This window comes from Ceratotherium simum, chromosome 10 (genome assembly GCF_057802395.1).
Source record: "Ceratotherium simum simum isolate JZ-2026a chromosome 10, ASM5780239v1, whole genome shotgun sequence".
In the NCBI taxonomy this organism is placed as follows: Eukaryota; Metazoa; Chordata; class Mammalia; order Perissodactyla; family Rhinocerotidae; genus Ceratotherium; species Ceratotherium simum.
In genome coordinates this window covers 15509880-15530209 of record NC_141909.1, presented here as the reverse complement: position 1 = coordinate 15530209, position 20330 = coordinate 15509880, and the positions used below count along the sequence as shown (strand labels likewise).

Here is a 20330-nt window from a genome sequence, read left to right as displayed (position 1 = left end):
TGAAGTCTACAGACCAGGAGCTAACAACTGCTTTACCCTTTCTATGTGTAGTACTTATCATATATATCTATCTTAGGTTATCATTTCTCCAACACTAGGTCCAAGAATTCAACTAAATAAAGAGAAAACCCCCAACTGAACTACTCTACTTCTCAATCTTTCCTGTATTTTCCTATATATTTCCAAACTTAAAATAAAATAAACATTTAATTAAGTTAAAATATACAATATACAAAGTACATTCAATTGAATTAAAACTGAATATCTGAACTAAAGTATTGTTTACTAAATTTATCTTATATTCTAAATATTACTTATTTATAGTTTTTGCTGAGGAAGATTTCCTCTAACATTCACTGCCAATCCTCCTCTTTTTTTGCTTGAGGAAGATTAGCCCTGAGCTAACATCTTTGTCAGTCTTCCTCTATTTCGTATGTGGGTCGCCGCCACAGCCTGGCTGACAAGTCTGCAATGGGGATCTGAACCTGTTGACCCGGGCCACTGAAGCAGAATGCACTGAACTTCAACCACTAAGCCACAGGACTGGCCCCTAAATATTAATTTTTAAAGTACCTTTATGCTTCTCTTTAAAAGTAAAATAAACTCAATTAGATTTCTCTTCTGTTCGGCCCATGCCTTTAATTTATGGGCCAATGGCCATGATAAATAAAAGACTTTCTAATTCTGCCCTAGAGCAGTTTTGAAGATTTTTTTTTTTTGACATAAGGAAATAGATAGCACCCTGCCTTCTATAACTTCAAATTTCTTTTCTGACAGATACAAGTACTTTAAATTCTTCCTGTTGATTTCTTTCTTCTAGGGAAACATCTCGTGTTCCTTTCAGTTCCTTTCTGGAGGGGAGAGCTCCCTGGCTGCTCAGTCCAGTCCCAAGGCACTTCCCACTAAAGAATAAACCTACTATTCAATGAAAGACAGTTTCAAACAACGGGATAAGTACCAGGTCTAAGATTCAGGAACTTCAGTTTCACATCTGAACAAATGTCTCCAAGGTCTCTCCCAGTTTTGACATTCTAAGACTTAAGAGAGTATTCTACCAAAATAGAGTTGTTTTGCACAATCAAAAACATTTATTTACTTTACCTTTAAAGTGATTATTTGCATTTTGACAAATACTAACTTGAGGACAATATTTACCTCTATATAAACCATAGTTAGTTTGTATCAATAATTCAAAATTCCATACTTACCTAAAAGGATCATAAGTATCCATATCAACACGAAGTCCATTTATAAATAGGCAAGCATCGCCTGGCTGAATTTCGAATCTATAGTGAAGATTCTTGAAATAGAGCAGAAAAAGAGTTAACCAAGTCACATAACAATAGTTACCCATGTCAGGAGTCGGCAAACTTTCTGTAGTCAGACAGTCTATATTTTACGCTTTGCCAGCCATATCATCTCTCTTGCAACCAGTCAGCTCTGCTCTTGTAGCATGAAAGCAGCCACAGACAACATGTAAACACACGGGCATGACTATGTTTCAACAAAACATTTATTTATAAAAACAGGTGGCAGGCCAGATTTGGCCTATAGGTGGGCAGTAGTCTGCCCACCCCTCATCTAAGTGATAGGACTCTTACGATAGGTTAGAGACACAAAAACCTGAATATTTTGATTTTGCAATATGTGCTATTAAAGTTCTAATGCTACAAGGACTGCATGCCTACTACATTTTATATTGCGTGTGTGTGTGTGTATGTGCGTGCACACTTAGAATTTGATAGTTGGCACTTTCCTTGATATCCTTGATATCCCTTGGACTCAAAACTTTGGTGTATGTGTAAATATTTGGAGGTCCCTCCATAAAGGATTCCATTAAAGCAGTGTTTCAACGTTCACTGTCTTTCCATTCAGTAAAGACTTCCCGAGTGCTCGCCGGAGCAGTAACAAAAGTTAAAAGGTAATGTCCTTGCCAGTACAGCTTAGTTATTAAGACGGTGGTGAGGGAGTTAGATCTGCTTTAAATCCTAGTGTCTTGCTACTTACTAGTAGTAAGATTTGGGCAAATTTACTTAGCTTCCATAAGTCTCAGTTTCCTCATCTGTAAAATGGAGTACTCATATCTATCTCACAAGTTTGTTATAAAGTTTAAATGTAATATATACCTGAGTCTAGTCACATATACAATACTCACAAATGAAGCTTTTATCATTACTATTATCTGGGTAGGCAAATTGGTTTAGGAGGAAAAACAATTTTAAAATAGTGTATTTCAATAACATCACATGATAAGTGACCTAATAGAGATGTGTATAAATTATTCTGGACAGGCAGATGATGCAACTAACTTGAAGAGATTCAGAGAAAGCTTGACAGAGGTGAATTTTTCTGTATGGTTATCACTCACCATGACAGGTGAGATACATACAGAGAAGGGAGGGGAGAAACAGGATAGAAAATATTTCCACTTGATTACTATAGAATACTGGCAAGAGATTAAACCTTAATACGAGAAACTTTGAAGGTTCATAGGTAAAATTTTGATTTGTCTTCAGCTATTTCTGTGCCTTTTGATCAAATAGTTACTTATTCTAAGAAATCTGCATTCTAACTTCAAAATCTACAGATGCCTAGTGAATTCACTGCCAATTTTCCCCAAACTTGCATTGAACCATCATACACACTGTCTCAAGCTCTCTCCAGCACTTCATCATTTTAGGCACCTCCACTCTAAGTAGAAAGCATATCAAGCACACAGACCCACACTAAATTGCTGATTGCCTCAAGAATTTCTATGCCAGGCACAGTGCCTTGAACAAAGAAGATGCTCAAAAAAGGGTAATAAATTGAACTCAGTGAACTTGATTGCTGAAATACTGTCAGTCTACTAGAGACTGGTGCTGACAAATTCTTTCTCCTACCCCTCAGAAGAGCAGTCTTAAATCCTGGCAAATTACCCTGAGTGTATAATTTAAGGCAGATTTAAGGCAGTGTTTCTCAAATCAAGAGGTAAGAATAAAGTTTCTAGCTATATGATGAACCAGAGAACCTGAAATCCTCCTACTAAAATGTAGAAAACATCAAAAACGCTAGATTAAAACATTAACAATGCCCTCTAAATGAATGATTCAGCTTTTAAAAGTAAAGACTTCGTCTAAGGGCAGAGAAGAAGTGGGAATACGAGTCCAAGGATGTAACAAACACTGAGGGCTCTGTCCTGAGGAAATCTCTCGGGCTTCCTAGGTGGCCTAAAGCTTGGGTTTTTAAGGGCCAGTCTCAGCAGGAGGCAAAGCTTGGGGCCCACACGGGGCAGGGAGTAGAGTCAGAGATACTCTTGTGCACACAAATAAGTGCTACACTCAAAATGAAAAGGTGACCTAGAAAACAAAATGCCCTGCAGAAATAGCACAGACACTTGCCCATCTCACCGTGGTTCCTGGTGGAGGAAGAACAAATCTTCCATAACAACTCATGGCATCTGGTTTAGCTTCATATGACTTTGAGGCTTGATTTCACACTATTTTTAAGGTCCAAAAAATATATACAGGCTTTTTATTTAAAGTGGAATTAAGATGGGAGAGCTCTCAGGCTTTGAGCAGAAGCAGATACAAATCCCTGTAGAGAAATATGACCTCATTCAAAAAAAGACGGAATAATGTATTGCAGTGTACCCCTTTAACGACCAATGGAGGTGGGCCATTACCTGAAGCTAAAAAAACTCCAACTAATTGGATCTCAGAAGACTGGTTGAGCTTCATAATGGTAAACTGGTTTATAAACATGTCTGGAGGTCGCTAAGCTGATACTAGGTGCATTCTGAACTTAAAATTTGAAGTCAAATCAGATGTAAATCTTAATATAGGACGGTTTTTTGTTTTTTTCAGGATGAGTGATGAGAGAAAAGATTCTAAAAAAAAGTTTTACAGAAAAACTTTTGGAGAGGATATTCTAATCTAGGGAATTTCTCTAAAACTCTAAAATTTTCACACATTCTAAGTAATTAGTTTACATAATTAAAAAAGGCATAAGCTTTTATTTGGATTAGGTGTAATCTTTTATTTGGGTTTTATATTTGAATATCTGCATTTGGTTTATTATGTAATTATTGAATTGAAACAATCTGTTTCACATTGCTGAAGCAAAAAAAAAAAAAAAAAAGTTACCGGACCACCTGACCATATCTCCATTTTTCCCCCCAAACAAAAAATGCTATGGATTATAATTTAACAGTTCTTACAGTAAACAATAACAGACACATTGGATTGACACTGAATTTAAAATCACCAAAAGTAGATTCTGGACAGTCTTTGAGCAAAATAATAAGAATTATGAACTTCAAAGGGAAATTGGTTATACTTTGGAGTTAAAGCAGCTGCCTCCTGAATAAAACCAAATCCAAATTCACTCATACAACTTCAGCATAGTCATAATATCTTCTGAATAATCTTTGCATGAGTCCAAAGTCAGAACTATATAAAAATCTACACACAAAGAATTCTTGTGCTCGTTCCGGCACCTTCCTCTCTGTCTCCCAGCCCTTATCCGTGGCCCACAGAGGTAACCATATTTTTTTCAAAATTTCTTGCTCATCCTTCTGGTGTCCCTTTACGCAACACTAATACATACAAATATATATCTTGCTTTCCCTGCTTTCTTACACAAAAGAAAGATAGGCTTGCCAACACAGTGCAGTATCAAATTTTTGAATTTTTAAAATCTGGTGTCTCAGTTTAATTCCGATCTGTATTTCTCTTATGAGTGAAGACAGATCATCTTTCTATATATTTAAAGACCACTATTATCTCTTTTTTGTGTGTAAACTGTTTACATGTTTTGCAGGAATTGTACTCCTTGGTGTGTACGGATGAGATGTTGTGGCAGTGACATACTTCCAGGGCATTCATGTGCCCAATCCACGTTCAGTAACACTGCAAGAGACACTCCAAGATTTTCTGACCTTCCAGTCACAACCACCCTCTTCTCCAAGGTTGGAACTCCAGTTTGTTTAGTGACCTTCCACACACCCCACGTGGTAGTGGGTAACACGACTACTAGTCCAAACACATTTACCTGAGATTAATAACCTGAAAGCCATTACCATCCCTGTCTTTCTCTCAGTGTGCTCCGAAAGAGGCAGCTAAACAAGATGACCATAAACAATGTCAGGATTATTTAGCTTGCTGATTAAATTCATGCTTTCTTGCTCAGAAATCAAAGCTTATTTCAAAATTGTTTCACTGCTAATTCCAAATGATGAGACGTGGAAAAGGTGATGGCAGTGGGTGGCCCAATAGTGCTGATTGGGTTGGAGCAGCTGGTGGCCAGCACAAAGAGTGACAGTCCATGACAGCATGAACAGCCTGTGCTGGTACCCACATGGAGCAGGTCCCTATTGCTCTTTTAATTTTTCAGAGTATTCCTATTATTCTTGGATTATTTTTTCCACATGAATTTTCAGACTCATTGCATGAAGTTTCAGGAAAAAAAGAAACTGTTGGTATTTTTATTAGGTTCTGATTACATTCATAAATTAACTTAGAATTGATTTCATGTAATCTTCTAATACAAGAACATGTATGTTTTTCTTTTTTAATTTTTGTTTATTGCAGTAACATAGGTTTATGACATTGTAAAAAATTTCAGGTGTACATCATTGTACTTCTATTTTTGCATAGATTACATCATGTTCACCACCCAAATACTAATTACAACCCATCACCACACACATGTGCTGAAGTATCCCTTTCACCCTCCTCCCTCCCCACTTCCCCTCTGGTAACCACCAATCCAATCTCTGTCCCTATGTGTTTGTTTATTGTTGTTATTATCTACTACTTAATGAAGGAAATCATATGGTATTTGACCTTCTCCCTCTGACTTATTTCACTTTGCATTATACCCTCAATGTCCATCCATGTTGTCACAAATGGCTGGATTTCATCGTTTCTTATGGCTGAGTAGTATTCCATTGTGTATATATACCACAGCTTCTTTATCCATTTGTCCCTTGATGGGCACTTAGGTTGCTTCCAAGTCTTGGCTATTGTGAATAACGCTGCAATGAACACAGGGGTGCAAGTACCTTTACAAATTGGTGTTTTCAAGTTCTTTGGATAAATACCCAACAGTGGAATAGCTGGATCATATGGTAGTTCTATCGTTGATTTTTTGAGGAATCTCCATACTGTTTTCCATAGTGGCTGCACCAGTTTGCATTCCCACCAGCAGTGTATGAGAGTTCCCTTCTCTCCACATCCTCTCCAACACATGTTGTTTCCTGACTTGTTAATTATAGCCATTCTGACGGGCGTGAGGTGATATCTCATTGTAGTTTTGATTTGCACTTCCCTGATAGTTAGTGATTTTGAACATCTTTTCATGTGTCTGTTGGCCATCTGTATATCTTCTTTGGAGAAATGTCTGTTCAGGTCTTTTGCCCATTTTTTAATTGGGTTGGTAGTTTTTTTGTTGTTAAGATGCAGGAGTTCTTTATATATTTTGGAGATTAAGCCCTTATCAGAAGTATGGTTTGCAAATATCTTCTCCCAATTGTTAGGTTGTCTTTTCGTTTTGCTGATGGTTTCCTTTGCTGTGCAGAAGCTTTTTAGTTTGATGTAGTCCCATTTGTTTATTTTTTCTATTGTTTCTCTTGCCCGGTCAGACGTGGTGTTTGAAAAGATGTTGCTAAGACCGACGTCAAAGAGCGTACTGCCTATGTTTTCCTCTAGAAGTTTCACAGTTTCAGGTCTTACATTCAAGTCTTTAATACATTTGGAGTTAATTTTTGTGTATGGTGTAAGGTAAGGGTCTACTTTCATTTTTTTGCATATGGCTATCCAGTTTTCCCAACACCATTTGTTGAAGAGACTTTCTTTTCCCCATTGTATGTTCTTGGCTCCTTTGTCAAAGATTAGCTGTCCATAGATGTGTGGGTTTATTTCCGGGCTTTCGATTCTATTCCATTGATCTGTGTGTCTGTTTTTGTGCCACTACCATGCTGTTTTGGTTACTATAGCTTTGTAGTATATTTTGAAATCAGGGAGTGTGATACCTCCAGCTTTGTTCTTTTTTCTCAGGATTCCTTTAGCTATTCGGGGTCTTTTGTTGTTCCATATAAATTTTAGGATTCTTTGTTCTATTTCTGTGAAAAATGTTGTTGGAACTTTGATAGGGATTGCATTGAATCTATAGATGGCTTTAGGAAGTATGGACATCTTAACTATGTTAATTCTTCCAATCCAAGAGCACGGAATATCTTTCCATTTCTTTGTGTCTTCTTCAATTTCTTTCAGAAATGTTTTATAGTTTTCGGTGTACAGATCTTTCACCTCTTTGGTTAAGTTTATTCCTAGGTATTTTATTCTTTTTGTTGCAATCGTAAATGGGATGGTATTCTTAATTTCTCTTTCTGCTACTTCGTTGTTAGTGTACAGAAATGCAACTGATTTTTGTATGTTGATTTTGTATCCTGCAACTTTACCATATTCGTTTATTACTTCTAAAAGTTTTCTGGTGGATTCTTTAGGGTTTTCTATATATAAAATCATGTCATCTGCAAATAGTGACAGTTTCACTTCTTCCTTTCCAATTTGGATCCCTTTTATTTCTTTCTCTTGCCTGATTGCTCTGGCTAGGACTTCCAGTACTATGTTAAATAGGAGTGGTGACAGTGGGCATCCTTGTCTGGTTCCTGTTCTTAGAGGGATGGCTTTCAGTTTTTCACCATTGAGGATGATATTAGCTGTGGGTTTCTCATATATGGTCTTTATTATGTTGAGATACTTTCCTTCTATACCCATTTTATTCAGAGTTTTTATCATAAATGGATGCTGTATCTTGTCAAATGCTTTCTCTGCATCTATTGAGATGATCATGTGATTTTTATTCTTCATTTTATTAATGTGGTGTATTACGTTGATTGATTTGCGAATGTTAAACCATCCCTGCATCCCTGGAATAAATCCCACTTGATCATGGTGTATAATCTTTTTAACATATTGTTGTATGCGATTTGATAGTATTTTGTTGAGGATTTTTGCATCGATGTTCATCAGTGATATTGGCCTGTAATTTTCTTTTTTCGTGTTGTCCTTGTCTGGTTTTGGTATCAGGGTAATGTCAGCTTCGTAGAATGAGGTAGGGAGCTTCCCCCCCTCCTCAATTTTTTGGAAGAGTTTGAGAAGGATAGGTATTAAGTCTTCTTTGAATGTTTGGTAGAATTCACCAGGGAAGCCGTCTGGTCCTGGACTTTTATTTTTGGGGAGGTTTGTGATTACTGTTTCAATCTCCTTACTGGTGATTGGTCTATTCAAATTCTCTACTTCTTCTTGATCCAGTTTTGGAAGGTTGTATGATTCTAAGAATTTATCCATTTCTTCCAGATTGTCGAATTGGTTGGCATATAGCTTTTCATAGTATTCTCTTATAATCTTTTGTATTTCTGAGGTGTCTGTCGTAACCTCTCCTCTTTCATTTCTGATTTTACTTATTTGTGACTTCTCTCTTTTTTTCTTGGTGAGTCTAGCTAAAGATTTGTCAATTTTGTTGACCTTTTCAAAGAACCAGCTCTTGGTTTTATTAATTTTTCTATTGTTTTTTTTTGTCTCTATTTCATTTATTTCTGCTCTGATTTTTATTATTTCCCTTCTTCTACTGATTTTGGGCTTGGTTTGTTCTTCTTTTTCCAGTTCCTTTAGGTGCATTGTTAGATTGTTTATTTGAGATTTTTCTTGTTTGTTGAGATAGGCCTGTATCGCTATAAACTTCCCTCTTAGAACCGCTTTTGCTGTATCCCATAAATTCTGGCATGTCGTATTTTCATTTTCATTTGTCTCCAGGTATTTTTTGATTTCTTCTTTGATTTCTTCGTTAACCCAGTCATTGTTCAGTAGCATTTTGTTTAATCTCCACGTATTTGTGGCTTTTCTGATTTTCTTCCTATAATTGATTTCTAGTTTCATACCATTGTGGTCAGAAAAGATGCTTGGTATTATTTCAATCTTCTTAAATTTATGGAGACTTGTTTTGTGGCCTAACATGTGATCAATCCTGGAGAACGTTCCATGTGCATTTGAAAAGAACGTGTATTCTTCGGTTTTTGGATGGAATGCTCTGTATATATCTACTAGGTCCATCTGTTCTAGTGTGTCGTTTAAGGCCAATGTTTCCTTATTGATCTTCTGTTTGGATGATCTATCCACTGCTGTAAGTGGAGTGTTAAAGTCCCCTACTATTATTGTGTTACTGTCTATTTCTGTTTTTATGTCTGTTAATAATTGCTTTATATATTTAGGTGCACCTACATTGGGTGTGTAGATATTTACAAGTGTTATATCCTCTTGTTGGATTGTTCCCTTGATCATTATGTAATGCCCTTCTTTGTCTCTTTTTACAGTTTTTGTTTTAAAGTCTATTTTGTCTGATATGAGTACTGCTACCCCAGCTTTCTTTTCATTGCCATTTGCGTGGAGTATCTTTTTCCATCCCTTCACTTTCAGTTTGTGAGTGTCTTTAGGTCTGAAGTGTGTCTCTTGTATGCAGCATATATATGGGTCTTGTTTTTTTATCCAGTCAGCCACCCTATGCCTTTTAATTGGAGCATTTAGTCCATTGATGTTTAAAGTAGCTATTGATAGGTATGTACTTACTGTCATTTTTTAACTTTTTTTTTTTTTCTCAGTGTTTTAGTTGTCCTTCTCTGTTCCTTTCTTCTTCTATACAGAATTGATGGTCACTTTAGTCTGACCTCTATCTGAAAGCTGTACTCTTAACTCCCCTCCTCCCTATGTTTTTGATATCATATCTAACCTCTTTTTTGTGTATTTGTATCCATTATGTTCTAATCATGGAAATAGATAATTTTTCCTATTTGTGGTCTTCTCTTTTCCCCTTAAATCAGTCCCTTTAACATTTCTTGTAGCACTGGTTTTTTGGTGACAAACTCTAATTTTTGCTTATCTGGGAAAATTTTGATCTCTCCTTCCATTTTGAATGATAACCTTGCTGGGTGATGATAACCTTGCTGGGTAGAGTATTCTTGGCTGTAAGTTTTTTCCTTTTAGCACTTTAAATATATCATGCCATTCTCTTCTAGCCTGTAAGGTTTCTGCTGAGAAGTCAGCTGATAGCCTTATGGGGTTTCCTTTGTACGTAACTTGAGATTGTCTTGTGGCTTTTAGGATTCTCTCTTTAATTCTGGACATTTTGATTATGATGTGTCTTGGTGTGGGCCTCTTTGGGTTTATCTTGTTTGGGGCTCTCTGTGCTTCCTGTACCTGGATGTCTGTTTCCTTCCTTAGGTTAGGGAAGTTTTCATCTATTATTTCTTGAAATAGATTCTCTGCCCCCTTGTCTCGCTCTTCTCCTTCCGGGACACCTATAACACGGATGTTAGTGCGCTTGATGTTGTCCCAGAGGTCCCTTAGACTGTCTTCACTCTTTTTAATTCTTTTCTCTTTTACCTGTTCACCTTGGATAATTTTTTCTAGTCTTTCGTCCAGTTCACAGATCCGTTCTTCTGTATCCTCTACTCTGCTTTTGAGTCCCTCTAATGAATTTTTCATTTCCAGTATTGTATTCTTCATTTCTGATTGGTTCTTTTTTATATCTTCCATTTCTTTGTTGACATTCTCACTGAGTTCATCCATTCTTCTCCCCAGATCTGTGAGCATCCTTAACACCCTTAGTTTGAACTCTCTGTCAGGTAGGTTGCTCATTTCTGTTTCACTTAGTTCCTTTTCTGGGGTTTTGTCCTGTTCCCTTACTTGGAATGTATTCTTTTGCCTCCTCATTTTGCCTCTTTCCCTGTGCTTGTGTCTACGTATTAGGTAGGTCAGCTACGTCTCCTGCTCTTGGATAGGTGACCTTATGTAAGTGATGCCTTCGGAGGCTTCCAGTGTGCTTCCCTCAGTTCTCAATGTTCCAGGGGTGACCCCTATGTGGGCTACGTGTGTCCTTCTGTTGTGGCCTGTTTGCTCTCCCTGTAGGTGCCCAGGGAGGCTGAGTTATGCACCTGGCCAGCTGTTGTAATGCTCAGCTGCTTGTAGTTGTTGTGGGCCCTTCAGTCTCTTTATCAGGTGTGGGGAGCCCCAGCACAGTTGGCTGCAAGTTCTAATACCACATTTGTGTTGCAGTATTTCTTTTAAGTGAGTAGGCCCCCAGCATAGCAGGTTGTTAGGCTCAGGGCCTTACAACTGCTGTAAGCCTCTAGCCTATTAGGTCTCTTGTCAGCTCTCTGAGGATTGCAGCTGGGTGGGGCTGGCCTCAGGCACAGGAGCACCCAATCGTTTCAGGCTTTGGAAGGTGGGGCAAACCCCCTGTGTGGGTCTTTGAGAAGCACAAGTCTTCCGCAGCTGACAAACCCTGCCGCCCACAGGTCCACACACAGTCAACACAGTCCTGCCCCGTGTGAGCGCCCCGACCTCCCCAAGCGGACCCAGTCTCTCCATGGCGGGAGGCCCACACACTCCGCCACCCCCCCCACACTCTCCACCCGCTCCTTGTGCACACCCTGCCCTGCTCAAGTCGGCTCAGTTGCCAGGCTGCAGAGAATCCAGTCACCAATCTATGCAGGCCCACAAGTTGCCTGAGGGCTTGTTGTTGGGTGGGGCCAGTCTCTAGGGTGGGCTGCCTGCCCTGGCTGAGCTGGATTAAATCAGTGCTCTAGCTGGTGGGGCAGACCCTGGGCTAGCAGGCCTCAGGGAGAACTCCAATGGCGTCTGTGTCAGCACGCCCACACCAGGCCACAACAATGGCTGCCGCCAATGTCCCAGTCCCTGGAGAGGTCTCACCCCTCACCGAGATGCACTCAGGGCCTATTAGGTGAGTCTCTTTTCACCGCAGCACTGTGCACCTTTCTTTCTGGTGATTTTAGGATGCTTTCTGAAACGGGTGAGTTTGCGCGCGGGCCCTTTAAGAGCCAGTTTTAGTTTCTTTGTGAACCGGGTTTTCTGGGGGTGTTCCCCAATGCTTTAGTAGCAGGCAAAGTCAGATATTATGCCGCTGGTCTCGATTGTGCTGGGTCCACAAAATGCCCACAGCGGGGGCGCTCCCCGGCTCAGGGCCCCCCGCCTCCAAGGAGGCTGCGTACCTGTGAGCTGCTCCCGGCGGCCGGGAAGCTGGCGGCTTGTGAAGGCGGCGTTTTTCCTCTCCAGAAGGGAGTCTCTGCCTCTTCCACCTCAGTTAGGATTGTCCGTTGTTGCAGGAGTTCCTCTTATCCAGTTTTCAGTTCTGTCTCAGGGGTAATTTTTCCACGAGTAGTTGTAAATTGGCTGTGTCCACGGGAGGAGGTGAGTTCCGAGTCTGCCTACGCCGCCATCTTAACTCCCTCTCCATGTATGTTTTTCAATAGCTCTCAAAGAGTGTTTCAAATTTTTCCCTTTATACTTGTTTAGTTTATTCCTAGATACTGTTTGTGTTGCTATTGCAAATGGAGCCTTTTCTTACATTATTATCTTCTCAATAGTTGTTATTGGAGCCTACTGATTTTTATATATTGTATAACCTATTTACCTTTTGTTGTGGACTGAAGTATGTTCCCCCCTAAATTCAAATGTTGAAGCCCTAACCCCAATGTGACTGTATTTGGACATGGGGCCTTCAGGGAAGTACTTAAGGTGAAATGAGGTCATAAGGGTGGTGCACTGCGTGTGCACAGAGGAAAAGCCATGTGAAGAAATAGCAAGAAGCTGGCCATCTGTATATAAGCCAGGAAGAGAGTTCTCACCAGAAACAGAATCTGCCAAAACCATGATCTGGGACTTACGGCCTCCAGAACTGTGGGAAAATAAATTTTTATTGTTTAAGCCACTCAGTCTGCGGCAGCCTGAGCAGACTAATACACGTTTCTATCTATAGTTTTTGGTTTTTCAGTTGATTCTCTTACACCTTATTTTTTCCCAATGTTTATACTTTTAACATATTTCTCTTGACTAACTAATAAAATAATACAATGCCCCTAGTATTTTTTAATTAGTAAGATGCTGGTTTTTAAGCTGAGATAAACACAAATACACAGGCACACACTTTCAATCACATTAAGGAAGTATAATCAATTCCCTTATAAAGTGTTTTTTTACAATCAGGAATAGGTCTTGAATTTTTTAAAATGCTTTTCAGCATCTATGGAGATGATCATACTACTTTACAACTAAGATCTAATGATGATATTATATGAATAGATTTCCCCATGTTGAACCATCCTTGCATTCCGCAGATAAACTTCATTTGATTATATTACCCTTTTAAATCTTTAGTTTTACTATTTTTGTCTTGTAATGTATTAATTTTTATCTGTATTAATTTCTCCTGCTTTCTTGGTTTTCTTGATTGCTCTTTTCCTAACTTTTTAGGTCCTATATTCATGTATTTTTATTCTTGCATTTTTACTGATGTAAAAATTTGAGGCTTTTCTCTGAACTTTGTTTTATTTGTGTCCCAAAGATTCTAATATCTTGTGTTTTTAAATGTTATCATGAAATATTTCAATTTTGATATGTATTTTATTTTCCCCTCTACTTAAGAGTACACAGAGCCTTTAATCTCCAAGTGAATAAGCCCTTTTTTTCTGATTTTGTTATTGATTTCTAGTTTGATTGCACTGAATGTTTTTTTCTATAATATCTACTTTCTGGATTTTTTTGTCATTATTACTCCATAAAAACTTGTAAAAAGGCATATTTTCTCTATTAACAGTATACAAAATTTGTTATATATCCATAAGACCTATCACATTACTAATGTTGTTTCGTCTCCTATATCTTTACTTATTTTTTGACTATTTCATCAATCTTAGAGAGGTAAACTCTCTTTCTCCCTCCATCTCCAGCAGTTTGTTTCATGAATGTTGCTACAGTGTTTTGAGATAAGGATATTAGTAATTGCTATATTTTCATTGTGCCTTAGTATTACAAAGGGCCATTTTTTGCTCATTAATGTTTTTAGGCCTAAATTTAGCTTGAGGGTATTAAGATCACTACCCCTACAACGCAGTATTTGACTGGTACACCTTTGCCCAGCCTTTAGTTTTTAACATTTCTTAATTACTTTAAGAGTTTTTATTTCACATACATTGTATCTGCCTAATGATCCACACTGAAAAATTTTGCTAACATGTTAGCTAAGCTTATTTCCATTTTATTGATTTCACAGATATGGTTAGCCTCAATTGTCATTCTTTCATGCTGTATTTACTCTTTCTAAATGTATTTTTAAAACGTCTTTCACAAATGGTTTGTTTTCTTTTTTTGTGTGTGTGTTAAGTTCTTTTCATACTTGGGAAGATTTAGACTTTTGTTCCAATAATTACTATTAAACTTGTATCTTCATGTAATACGCTCGGTCATCTCTTTCTTTAAATGATATCTAATGATTTTGTTACAAACAACAAAATTAGCTTCTAACCTCCTCCTGCTGCCTCTCCTTCTCTTGCACAGCTTAATTTTACTCAATAGTTTTATATTCATTAGCAGTTAACTATGTACTTTAAATATGTTTAGGCTTCTATTGCTTGACTTTTCAGCTTTAATCATACCCTTTGATTCCCAAGTATTTGAGTTAAGGCAATCAGCAAGTTTACTCTATTTTCTACCTCCTCTCTATTTTTATTAGTAGCAATATTTTATCATTGTCAGAGTAGGTGCTATTTGCATACTACACTATCACCCATTCCCTCACCTTCCTTTTAGTTTTAGTTGTACAATAAACACATTCAAGGCCCAATAGGCAGTTATTCTGCCAAAGTATCTTCAATCAGTTCCTGGTTGGAAGAAATTCCTCAGCAAGTGCTCCTGAGAGCAATATTCCCTGAATTCTTGATGTTCAACATTTTTGTAGCCCATATATCCATGTCTACCTGAAAGACAGCTTGAAGGACAGTTTTTCTTTCCTTAAACATCTTGTAGGTGGAGCTCCACTGTTTCTTGTTATTGAATGTTTTTGAGAAGTCTGATGCCAATCTGATTTTCTTTCCTTATGATCTTTTATTAAATGTACAAATAATTCCCTTTATTTCCTATAAAGTTCAATAGCCTATGTCTTTGTTTTGACCATTCTTGGTTAATTTTCCCAATTATACAGTGTACCCTCTTAATATGTAGATTCAGGTCTTCTTTTATTTCAGAAAATTTTCTACTTGTAGCTTTAAGCATGTTCTGTCTGTTTCATTTTTCTGTTTCAGGGACTCTAGGATAGGAATGCTGGATTTCCTTTACTTGCCTTTTATTTATCGTTTTCTCTTGAATCCTTTCTATCTATTTGTTTTTCTTTCTTTGCATTTCTTATTCCTATCTACTATGTGTTCCACTGTGTTTTCTATAAGGTCAGTTCTCCCTTGAGCCACTTGTAATTTGTTTTTATTTCTCAAATGGTTTTATCTTTACTTTCTATACCTTTGAAAAGTTGTTCCTGTTCTGGTTTCACATTCCATTGCTGTCTGGGCATCACTGCTTATTCTCTGTCCATCTTTACTGTCAATTACCGTATTTCTGCATTGCATGTGGCTTCTCAGCTTCATTAACCTTTTAAGCACACGTCCAAATGTTGTATTGCAATTTTTCTCTGCTTAGTGAGGTTTCTTCATCTACAATGTAGTTTTGCTGCTTTTTCTCCCCCTTATACAGTAAGATCTTTACATGGATGTAGTAGCTTTACCTTTTTGATTAATGATATTTGAATCACTTAGATTTTCTGGGACCAGATATTAGCAGGGGAGATTGTTTTGGAGAGCAAGGGATAAAATCAGTTCTCCGTTTCTTGGCTTGAAGTTTCCTTACAGTGATCAACAGTTTAAGTTGAGTCACCTAATGCAGGCAATCTTCCTTAGATTCTCAAATATTAACCTTGTTCAAAGGTTCTGATCACCAGCCACTTTTTTTCTTCATTTTGCCACAAGAGGATACTGCCCTTGTCTTTTGGGTGAGCCGTCCCCTCTCTTACTAGCCGAGTTTTCCTAAATCTGCCACTTCCATGCACTCTGCATGACTTCTCTCTCTACCTCCCTCAGCACACGTGCCCTCTCCTGCTTGTTTTTAGTCCTGTCCATACACTCCTACTCAGAGTGGAGCTCTCTCTCTGAGTATGACTACTTGCTGATGATTTCTGGGGCTGTCACTGCAAGGACCCCCTGCACCTTTCCCTTCTTCCCCTCCCCACGACTGCAAGCTTTACACTTCAGCTCTACTGGTGTTGGGCATTTTCCAGCACGCACCAAATCTAGAGTTGGTGGGGTTCTGCTTTCTGCTAGTTTTGCTAAAAATGTTATTTCATTCTCCTTGCTGCTACGTATGAATTTCACTCATTCTCTTTGTTGCTATGTATGATTGTAAGGAGAATAAATGGGACCGTTTTGAATTGGACTGCAGTCATATTCTTATTGGAACCAATCGCTATATTCTTAATTGAATAACAAAGTGTCAACTTAGGCCAGCTTTGATTCATAATATGATATGGCTAAATAAAATGAACTACAACCAGCCTCTCTAGCCAAGTTGATAACAAAATACTAAGTTATGCAAATAATAAAGATGACACTAAAATTTTAAAGATCCAAATAATTACTGAAAAAATGAGGGGATGGAGAAAATACTAGGATTGAGAGAATTCTAGATAATGTAAATAAAAGATATTTTAAAATGCAATATTAGAATAACCTTTTTTAATAACTTTAACCTTAAACTCATCATTTTGACTGTTTCCACTATTTCTGCCATCTTATAGTCGTATATATTTACAAAATATGTTCAAAGATTGTTGTAATTTATACTGTATAATTAGTTACATTTTACAGAAGACGTTTGTAAAAGATGACTTTCTGAAAGGTAGTAACTAGCAATTGAGCCTAGAACTTCTGCTCTCATTTCTTTTACAGCTATTTTATTCTTCCACTTCTTTTAATATTCCTAAAATCACTGTTTGTTTCATTCTATTTCCAGAATTATTTCTGGATTTCTTTCAAACATAGAAGATTTTTTTTTATAGTTTCTAGAGCATAAGGTAAAATATGATTTAACAAATGAAAAAGTAACATAAAATTTAATATATTTGATGGTTGTTACTATAACCAAGTTCCTAATATAAAGAATCCCAAAATCACACATGGCTTACTACAAGAAACATTTATTTGTTGCTCACATCACATATTCACAGGTTCAGGTGCTCTTTGGCTCTGTTCCAGGGCCTTTTTCATTTCAGAAGCGAGACCAGGGCAGCAGGGACGTGCCTCTTGTGATAGATAACAGAAGCAAGATGGCAACCAAACAATACAGTTGCACTCAAGGCTTCTGCTTGGATATGACATATGTATCTACTCATTTTACATTAGCTAAAGAAAATCACATGGCATCAACCAACATCACAGGGGCAGAGAAGAAGAATCCTCCAACAGAGAGAAGACAGTGACTATTTGTGAACAATAACATAATCCATCTCAGAAATTCATGTTTTCCATCTGCAAATAAATCGAGCTTAAATTGTAAGCTCGGACTAAGCATAGTCCTTTCCTATGACTTGCTACCTACTAGTAATAACAAACCTTTGGTCATAAAGCACTATAGGGAAAGTAACACTGTCTCTCCCCACTCTTCTGTCTAGCTATCATCTACCTCTTGAATCATCTCCTGCCTTCCCAGTGAGAAATGAGACCACCTATGTCAATATATTTCAACGACTGTGACTGAGAACTGAGATCACCTGGGCCAACATCTCTTAATTATTACAGGAAATTCTTATCCAGGAAGATAAAGCTATAAATGAATAAAGAACCATTTGCTTCAGGAAATTCTTGCAAACCTATTTTTCCAGGCAAATCTAGAACAGTCTGGTTTATAAATCTGGAGAGTTATCTCATCTGGGCAAAGAGCTTGCTTAGCAGACAACAGTTTGCTCATCCAAACCATCACTTTTGTGTTCACGAATAATAAACTACCATGTGACAAACTTTACCCAATCCCAAACAACTCCTCACCTTGAAAGACCCAACTTAAACCACTTGAACAGAGACCCAGAACCCTAGAAATAATCTACTCTAACATCCTCCTTTTGAGACACTAACAAAGTTCTAGCAAGGTGCTGTTCTCCCTGACTGCACCGTTTACTAAACTCAGCTTTGCTTGATCAACAGGTTTTCCAGGGATTTTTGTGGGGGAGCTGACAGTCTACACCAGACTCTCCTTACCCACCTGGTTTTATTTAAATACATCTCTCTAGCATTTTGTATGTTGTTCTTCTGGAAATAGGAGTCATCAAGGAATCTTTAGACGACAGGTGACTAGGTCAAATTTCTTAGTCTTCTCAAATGTCTCTGTTTTCCAATCACTTGGCAAGGTGTTTAGCACTTGAACACTTATTAAATGGTTCTGAAATGAACCGGAGGTCAGGGCACAAATTCTGATTCTGTCTTGTGACCCAGAAGAAATCACTAGATCTCAGTTTACACACTGGGATATTAATAACTGCTACAATATATACAACATCTTAAAAACTACATATTGCTAAATATAAAATGTATTATAGATGACATTTAAACATTCAGAAGTTTTCAATTCAATAAACATTTCTGAGGGAATGCTGTGTGCCACATACTGTATTCATTCAAGGCCCTAGATTCAGAGTTTCCTGATTTACTCATTTCTACTAACTTTCACTTCCACTCTACTTCAGCAACTAGCTCTGGCTGTCACCCCATGATTATGTCATCACACTGGTCTAGGTCTACCTTTGAAATGATCCCATTTGGTGATTTGGATCTTCAGTCCTTCCAATTATCTCTTTTATTCCCACAATATTTCCTCTTTAACCTTGTGAAACCCTCCAGCCTCTGTACTCTAAATCACCACATAGAGCAAAACTCTGATGACCAGGAACACCGCCTTGGACTGTTAAATAAGCAAAAAATAAATTGGATTGTGTGAAGTCACTAACATTCTGGCATTCCTTTCTTTTTCCTCCTTTTTCTTTCCCACCTTCTCTTCCTTTCTTATTGCAGGTGGCATCATTCAAACAAATAAATACAGGAGCTCTTATAAGAAGACAATCCATTCAGCTTTAAGAATGGTAAGAGCAATTAGGAAAATTACAGAAAGGAGTTAATACCACAACTCAGTTTTGAAGGATAACCAAGAATTTGTGAGGGGGTCAGTGGGGTAAAGAACATCCTGGGTAGGGATGATGTGTCATGATTCCTAACACCCATGCTCCAATGAACTATGCGTCTACTTCATTATCGTCACTGTAGTTGTTTGTCATCAAAACAGCTGACATTTATTGAGAACTTACTCTGTCTCAGTGTGACAGGCACTCTTGGCTGGCTAATCTAGCACCATCCCTAACCTACTTCTCTGCTTCCCTCAATTACTAGAAAAGTAAACACTAACTTGCTAGCCTCCGTTGCTGCTAGGGATAGCCACATCACAAAATTTTGGCCAATGAGATGAAAGTCAAAGTTGGCTGAAGTGTTCAAGGAAGGCTTTCATGAGGATGAATGTGGTTGATACCATCTTCCTGCCTCTTTCTGCTTTGAATACAGATAAGAAGTTTGCAGCTGTTTTTATTTTTTGTATGAAAATTACATCCAAAGTCTGAAATAGTGATATTAGCGTAATAAATTTTTTAAAAGAAGAATTCAAACAAACCTTTTGATTTTCCTGTATTTCTTCTCTCATATGTTGATTTACAGCAATTCTGGTCAGAGATCTGGGAAAATAAATATTGATATAATTCATTCTTCCTTAAATGTTTAGGACTAACCTATAAGTCAATGTAATATAATACTTTCTGTAAGAAATTAAAAACTCTAAAGGCTTCATGAGTGACAGGTGTACACTCCCATTATAGCAGATTTGACAAGTGGTGCTATGGCTTTCATTTGACAAGGGTATTTGATTAGGGTGGAATAGAGATCATCAAAAGTTCATGTGCACTGGGGCCAGCCCGGTGTCGCAAGCAGTTAAGTGTATGCGCTCCGCTGTGGCGGCCCAGGGTTCACCGGTTCGGATCGCGGGCGCGCACCGACGCACCGCTTGACAAGCCATGCTGTGGCAGTGTCCCATATAAAGTGGAGGAAGATGGGCACGGATGTTAGCCCAGGGCCAGTCTTCCTCAGCAAAAAAAGAGGATTGGCAGATGTTAGCTCAGGGCTGATCTCCTCACAAAAAAAAAAAAAAAAAAAGTTCATGTGCACTAACTTTATGTACTAAATATTGTCAGACCTTGTTTACCACTAAATGGTACTTATTTTTCAAAAACATTTGATTGAAAATGCTATTTTGTGTTGTTTTGCCCATAAAGGGAAATTTTGTATGAAATTACCAAAGTCATCATATGTGTCAACGCAAACAGGCAATTTTCGGAATATTTGTACATCAAGAATTTCAGTT

At 37.8% G+C, this 20330-nt stretch overlaps 1 protein-coding gene across 2 annotated transcripts in view; it reads right to left on the bottom strand.

Moving 5' to 3' along the window:
* The window catches only part of UGGT2 (UDP-glucose glycoprotein glucosyltransferase 2), a 189658-nt gene that overhangs the window by 121516 nt on the left and 47812 nt on the right, over positions 1-20330 (bottom strand). For both annotated transcript variants that reach the window (XM_087435913.1, XM_004423119.3), the window contains exons 10-11: positions 19587-19647; positions 1209-1300 (exon numbers count right to left, since the gene is read on the bottom strand). In XM_087435913.1, the coding sequence (XP_087292039.1) occupies positions 1209-1300; positions 19587-19647 (153 nt within the window). The remainder of the gene's footprint in view (positions 1-1208; positions 1301-19586; positions 19648-20330) is intronic.